Source organism: Hippocampus comes, unplaced genomic scaffold, assembly GCF_001891065.2.
Source record: "Hippocampus comes isolate QL1 unplaced genomic scaffold, H_comes_QL1_v1.1 scaffold85, whole genome shotgun sequence".
Taxonomy (NCBI): domain Eukaryota; kingdom Metazoa; phylum Chordata; class Actinopteri; order Syngnathiformes; family Syngnathidae; genus Hippocampus; species Hippocampus comes.
Window position 1 is genome coordinate 5319292 of NW_017805540.1, and position 7945 is coordinate 5327236.

Genomic DNA, 7945 nt, shown 5'->3' on the forward strand with positions numbered 1-7945 from the left:
TATATATATATATACACACACACACACACACACACACACACACACACACACACATACATGGGTTAGAGCTTTACCTTCCCCATTTGTTTTCATTCTAAGGCCAACCTGCGTGTACACAACTTTGCCTGGCAACGAGAGGCGGGGCAGACGTTTGACGTCACATGTGTTCATATTTTTACTCTATGTTGCTGCTGTGTTTTGCTAGGGAATGAAAATAGAAAAACGATTGATGTGTATTTTTGTCACCATTTGTGATTTTTTTTTTCGTTGTTATGGTGACTGATCAAAAACCTAAATAATTGTCGTTGTTATTAGTTGGGGTTTTTAAAGGGGATTTGAAGCAACTCCCCACCAGGGAACCTCAGATTTTCCATCTAAGTGTCAGAACAAACGCGCATTGAAAAACATTTTCCTTTACGGACGCCGTGCATTTTCCTTTATGCACGAAATCAAAGCGCAGGCGTGAAGGAGGAAGAGGAGGGGGAGGAGGTGGAGGAGGCGGCCAGTCTTGCGCAGACTGCCTGCCTACAGCCCCAGTGATGCTGCTGATGCTGCCGCAGCTGCTGCTGCTGCTGCTGCCTAAATGGAGCCCGTGATGTAAATACAAGGATGGCGAGGGCAGCGGATGGAACACGCCGCCTCATGTGTGCTTGACATCGGACAGTTTCTTCTCGACGCGCCTTGCGGACGCTGCACGCTATGCATCCATGTCTTTAGCTTGACGCAAAAAAACGCCAAAGCGAAACGCGGGACGCTTCTCCCTGAAAAGCAGGACAACAACAACAATAAAAGAGACTCGGGATTAAAGAGGGTCATTATGACCTTAGACGCCTCCAGTGCAAGGAAACCATCGGATTGCGTTCAGGCGGCCGCGTTGTGCTTGCATCTCATGCTTTGGATTGCGTGTGCAGTGTCCGGAGAGGAGCACCAGCACTTCAACGTCGAGGTAGGATGCACATAAATACATAATAGATACGCGGCCCTTCCCTGCTGTTTGGCTCCATCCGCGACCGTGCTCTCTCCTCCAGCAGCACCCCCAAAAATCCAAATTTGAAATACCAACAGCACAACATGGCCACTCAAGGCTCAATTGTGCGCGCGCGCGTTTGTGTGCGCGTGTGCTTGTGTGTGTGTGTGTGTGTGTGTGTGTGTGTGTGTGTGTGTGTGTGTGTGTGTGTGTGTGTGTGTGTGTGTGTGTGCGCGCGCGCGCGCCCGCATGTAACCCAGATACAGATGCATGCTTTGTTGGGGCCTGCCTGCAATGCATTCATTGATGAACAAAAGTGATAAGCCTTAACATCAAGTTGATGGAATGGATTAGCCATTCGCACATGCCAGTTGCATAATAAGATTTGTTAGGGTTGTTTTTCTTTTTTCATTATTTTATCCGATATATAAGCCTCCCCTCGTCGCGGATTCCAGCATACCCCCGAATTAATTTTACGCCTCGCTGCCATACATGAGGGAGACGAGCCGCTCGGAATAATCGCAGGAAAAACAAACACGCATACACACTGGCTGCAGGAAATGGATCATAAACAAGGCTGTCGGGAAACCGGGAGGGACCGACGGATTATAGGTAGTGTAGGAGGGTGGGGGGAGGGACATTTCTGATTGGCCGCCCCCGCGGTGAGGCTGCTCGTTACCGTGTGAATGGATGCGAGGATGGATGCGAGGGTGGATGAACAGATGATGAAGCGGATACGGGCACTCGGTACATCAATATGGTGGATATGTTGTGAGTTACTCTGTCCAAAACTGAACAAGTGTCCTCCTTGGTACATACACTCTTGCTCATCCGGAGTATAAGTTAAAAGGTGCTTGGGGTCCATTTTGATCCACATTTGGAATTTTCCACTTTGGAAAGCTACTATTTTTGCTTGCTAGTGATGGATGGATAGATAGATAGATAGATAGATAGATAGATAGATAGATAGATAGATAGATAGATAGATAGATAGATAGATAGATAGATAGATAGATAGATAGATAGATGAATGGATAGATCAGGGGTGTCAAACTCATTTCACATGGTGGGCCACATACGGCCTGGGTAGATGTCAAGTGGGCCGGACCATTAAAATGATACCATACTTTGCTATAAATAACCAAAACAACATGTCTTTCCTTTGTTTCTGTATAAAGAAGCACAAGAACATTAGGAAAATGTTGAAATTAAATGAACATATCTTTTACAAAACATTTCATGAAGCACCTTACATTTCCTTTGACGAATGTGCAATTTACTTTTATCATTCACATATATGCATTGCAACTGATCCCACTGATTGTACAAACTTTAACAAGTAATTGGTTTTGAAAAATATAGTAATGCACTTTAAGATTAAACGAGATTTATAAAGAAAGGAAGTTTTAAACCATTTACACGTGCATATAAAATCTAAATGTAATCCCTGCCTACACCTTACAAACTAAGGAGCGTGCTATTAAATGTGTAAATGTGAGAGTGCTATTGATAGCGTCTGCTGTCATGGGTCTGTCTCAGTGATGGACTGAGGCTGCTGTTGTCTTCTTCTCTGATCAAAACAGTGTCCCCTAGCGGATACTCAATGAATTGCACCTTATAAAAAATATTTATTCTGTGTCTTTTATGCATTTTCTTCACTTTTAAATTATCCTGTGGGGCCTGATTGACCGGCCCGCGGACCGTTTGTTTGACACCACTGCTTTACATAATCATCTCGCGGTCCGGATTAAAGTCCTTTGCGGGCCGGATCCGGCCCGCGGGCCGTACGTTTGACACCCCTGGGATAGATGGATAGATAGATAGATAACCTACAGTTTCAAATAGTTAGCCACAAAGTCGACAAAAGACATAAATGCTTCAATAGGCTCAAATGGTAAGTATTTCTAATTGCTAAATGCAATCGAATCCTTTTAGATCAATTAATTGACATAAATGGCAGAAACACAGAATGATTGTTTGTGTACCCAGTTTGACAGCTATCTGAAAACAACAAAGCCATCTTATGACTTTCGCATATTACTGTCTGTCTGTCACATATAAATCAATCAAATTTTGTCGCTTTACAGGGATGGCTACAGAGGTATGGCTACCTTCCCCGCACAGAACCCAAAATGTCCGTCTTGCGCTCAGCCCAAACCGTGCACTCGGCCATCGCCGCCATGCAGCGTGCCTATGGCCTCAATGTCACCGGGACACTGGATGAGAGAACCAAGGAGTGAGTATGGCGCATTGTCATTGACATGCAAAAGTGTGTGTGTGTGTGTGTGTGTGTGTGTGTGTGTGTGTGTGTGTGTGTGTGTGTGTGTGTGAAGAACAGAAATAAGCCGTGTTGTCCTCACACGCCCATGAACGTGCAGGTGACGCTTTAACACTTGTCCTTCTCATTTTTGCATGATGATGCAGTGATATCACGCTGAGGTGAGCCTCGACGTTATTTCTTGCCTTCCTTCTGTGTGTGTCACTCATAAGTGGTAGTGTAGTTTGCACAAACTTGTCAAAGAATATTTGTCACGAGTGAATATGCCAACTTCACAAATTGGTTTAAAATGCTAGCACACTAATTGAGTTTTCTCACCATATGAACGTTTATGATGATTTTTTTTTTTTTTTGCAATGCTTTGATCATTGCACAGTGACTGCATGATCAAAGCAGATATCAGTGTTAAATACAATATTGGAAGTTCCTACATTGTAAACCCACATTTTCACATGAATCAAAAAGTTTTGTTGCACTACTTGAGTAATTCAAGCACATTTTACTAATTCAGGTGCATATTACAATGCATAAATACATTAAAGCTTACCCCCCAAACCACAGCCCTAATTCGAAAGGAAGTGGGGGTCAGTGATTGGCTGGTGGGATGTTCAACCCGAGACCTGGACACACTGGTAACTGCAAAAATGGATTGCCCGATCGGGACTAGTTTGTGTTATTTTTTGCTGACCGAGTAGTGTTGTGACATTGAAGAAATGTATTTCTGGGCGGGCGACAGTTTGTTAGCTGTGTGAAACATATCAACGTTGCAAAGTGCTGTGACAGCGAAGGACGCTCAGTTTAGGGAACATTTGGAACATGCTCACAATTTCTTGGCGATGAGAAAATCATTTTTTGCAGCCTTTTGCAATCTTTCACGAACCCCGATGAAAAACCCAACATTCACAAGCATTTTTTTTTGTGACCTGGCTAGAATGGGATTTGATGGCTGGATGGCCTTGTGGGTAACACAGCTGACTTTGGACACAAGGAGAGAGGTTCAAATCCCAGGCAGCGCCAATGCTAATGTTCACTTTAGCTAAGACATGCATTTACAGTACCCTGATTCCTTAACCTGGCTAAAAATGGATGGCTGTGCAAAGTGCTCCAAACATATCTTGAGACATGACTGGGAAAAGCTGAAAGTCCCTTCTTCTCTAAATTATACAAAATATTTCAAATGTAATTGATTCAGAATTAAATCAACTTAACTGGAAATTATTTTGGAAAAATAATTGTCATTACTCAATATTTGAAGTTGTCACAAATAAGCATTATATTTATTCAGTGAAACATGTTCTGTCGAATCGTGTTTATAATTGAAACTACTGAGAAAGTTGAGAAAAACGCATGTAAGTTTTCCTCTTTCATGACTTAGTTCTTTCAAGGTAACCAATTTACTAGTATCTACACTCAATGGTTTGCGGTGTATGAGATATGGGATGGCAAAATGTGGATTTTTATTCAATATGTTGGCACTGCAATGAAATTTATTACTGTGCAGACCCTCACTGTAGCCTGACACTGTTGTTATTGAATTACAATTGCACATTCGTGGGAGATGGAGTGAACGTTGACCTCACATGGATGTGGAGATCTGTCATATGTGAATGGTCTCCTGAAATGATCTCCTTTTGTCTGTTTCCAGTTGGATGCAGAAGCCCCGCTGCGGCGTTCCAGACACGCTCAAAAGTGCTTCGAGGTCACGGAGGCGGAGATATGCGCTGACAGGACAGAAGTGGCAGCGTACGCACATCACCTACAGGTGAGGAGAAGCCAGGCAGGGTAGGAGGGAGGCAGTTGCCTTGGAGACCATTCAGCCTTAGCTGCACTTAACCGTGAAGGAGGAGGAGCAGTCATGTGTGCCAGTGATGACTTTTTTTTTTTTCTGTCAGCACCAATGGTGAGCACATGCTCTGTGTTGCCATGGCGACTGCTCCAAAACGTCATCGTACAAGAAAATACAGTCCGCATCACACTCGCAGTAACGTGGGCTTCGACACATACATTTGCGTGCATGTGTGTGTGCGCGCGCGCCAGTGGTGGCATTTGATTTTTCAGCTTTCTCTACTGCACTTCAACATATGCAAAGCTGGAATTTCTACTCCTTACTGTATCAAAGTAGGCTTGTTACAACATTCACATCGTTCTTAAAAATCCATTATTTTTACTTTTGAACTGAAGTACATTTCAGAGTCTATACTTTTTACTTTTATTTAAGTGAAGGGTTTCTTCACAGGGCAGCCCGGTGGTCCAGTGGTTAGCGCGTCGACCTCACAGTGCAGAGGTACCGGGTTCAATTCCAGCTCCGGTGTGGAGTTTGCATGTTCTTCCCGGGCCTGCGTGGGTTTTCTCCGGGTACTCCGGTTTCCTCGCACATTCCAAAAACATGAACACTCAATATTGTCCCTAGGTGTGAGTGTGAGCGTGGATGGTTGTTCGTCTCTGTGTGCCCCGCGATTGGCTGGCAACCGGTTCAGGGTGTCCCCCGCCTACTGCCCAAAGACGGCTGGGATAGGCTCCAGCACCCGCGACCCTTGTGAGGATAAGCAGATTGGAAAATGGATGGATGGATGGTTTCTGCACAGGCGTTGTGTATTCACAGCACTTCGACCTAAGTGTGAGTAGTTTTGGCATCTCTGTGAGTGTGTGTTTCGCCATTAGCCGTCATGTTCTATTTATAAAAAAAAAACAGCTAGCGGTTCTCTTTTTGCCTTTTCATACCCTGCAGCAAACAATTTCCACACTAGTCCCTGACTGCAGAATCCCTCATTTCAGCAGAAAATATTTCCACCCTCATCTTATCTCTCCGCCCGATTCGGCTCCGGCCTCCTCGGTTTTTTTCTTTTTTTTATTTATTTATTTATTTTTTTAATGGCTTCTGAGGAGGACCGATAAATGGGTCTGCGGCGGCAGAAATTGACAGGTTTCAGCCGTTGTCGCAGATAATGCCGTCAATTTATTCAAATCCTTCCCTCCCTTAATTTGAATTGATGAGAACATTCCCCAAATAGAATGTCAATCAGTGCTGAGCCGGTGACTCCCGTGTTATTCATGAAGATGGGAGGTGAGAGAGAAGATTCCCAATTCCTCTCTGCCTGCCAGGCGCTGATAAAGAGGGCTGTGTAAAAGTTCAGTGAATGCTGCCAGCCTCGAAATAGCTGCATCAACTTATTTTCTCACTGACTAAGTCAAAGGGTCTCTGTACACTGACCTATGGAGGTACAAGGGATTGTCAGTGCATTTGGTTTCCATCACTTCAGTTCAGTTTACCATACGGTTTGGAACAGCACATCCCATTTCTGATGCGAAATGTTAATGTCACATCATTGCAGTTCAGCTTGCGAACATCACACAACCAAACTCAGAAAACAGGTGAGCCGCAATTGATCGTTACCTGAGCTCTGAGCAATATCAATCAGAATGCTGTGTTTAGATCAGTGGGGGTGCATACAAGAAATTTTTTGACTTGATTTGCTCTTGATGTTAAAACTTAAAGTCACTTAAAGTCACTTAAAGTCCATCTATCCAACCATCCATTTTCTGATCCGCTAATCCCCACAAGGGTCGCGGGGTGTGCTGGAGCCTGTCCCAGCTGTCTTTTAGCAGTAGGCGGGGTACACCCTCAACTGGTTGCCAGCCAATCGCAGGGCACACATAGACGAACATCCGCGCTCACACTCACACCTAGGGACAATTTAAAGTGTTCCATTAACCTGTCACGCATGTTTTTTGGAATGTGGGAGGAAACCGGAGTACTCGGAGAAAACCCACAGGCATGTGGAGAACATGCAATTTGCTTTTTCTTCAACAGTAAACCCCTCACCAACGTGGGTTCCCGTTTCACAGTCCGACTAAAGGCCATGTAAAGTGAAAATAGTTTGTAGATGTCTTTTTAATTTGATGCACCACAGAGACAAGTGTCAATAATCACCCTACCAAAATACTTTGTATATATAAAATAAGGCTCTCTTGAATGATGTGGGCGTGTCTACCGAATGAATGAATCCACATCCTGCTGAAAAGCGGATTCCGCTTTGTGTACTGTCTCTTTTATGCCTACACATCCTAAAATGTATGCGTTTAAATTCTCCGCTAACTGGAAAATATCCCAAAGAGTCATCACTGGGCTTTCCATGCTGCAATGACAGGCACTAGCCACCAGATTGCTCGCGAGCAAGCAAATTTCCAGGGCTCCCTCTCAGCCGCGGCGGCAACTCTTCACTTGGGAATTTAAGTAATGACACCAAGCTGTTGTGTAAATCAGGGGTCCCCAACCGCTGGTCCGCGGACCGGTACCGGTCCGCAGGTCATTTGGTACCGGGCCGCACAGAAAGAACTTGCCTTAATTCCGTTTTATTTATTTCGGAATACGACAGATGTTTTATTTTGAAAAATTACCGGACTCTCCGTTACATCCGTCTGTGTCACGCTTGACACACGTCAAGCCACGCTTCTCCGTCACGTGACCGATTACGCTAAAAACAAAACGCCAGAGCTCGCAAAATGAGTAATAAAACTGCTGGAGAGCGCAAATGACGGCGGCCTTACAAGTACGTTCGAGACAACTGGATTGAAGTTATGGCTGAATATTCTGAGATCGCCACAGTAGCACTGTTGCTATTTCCGACATGCTACCTATGTGAGGAGGGGGTTTTCTGCAGCAACGGCGACTAAAACAAAATTACGAAGTAGACTGGACA

At 44.5% G+C, this 7945-nt stretch overlaps 1 protein-coding gene across 1 annotated transcript in view; it reads left to right on the top strand.

Annotated features, from left to right (window-relative positions):
• Positions 1-480: 480 nt before the first annotated feature.
• Positions 481-7945, top strand: part of mmp16b (matrix metallopeptidase 16b (membrane-inserted)) — a 21162-nt gene continuing 13697 nt past the window's right edge. The window contains exons 1-3 of the mRNA XM_019879223.1: positions 481-946; positions 3055-3203; positions 4891-5007. Of these exons, the coding sequence (XP_019734782.1) occupies positions 626-946; positions 3055-3203; positions 4891-5007 (587 nt within the window). The 5' untranslated portion in view covers positions 481-625. The remainder of the gene's footprint in view (positions 947-3054; positions 3204-4890; positions 5008-7945) is intronic.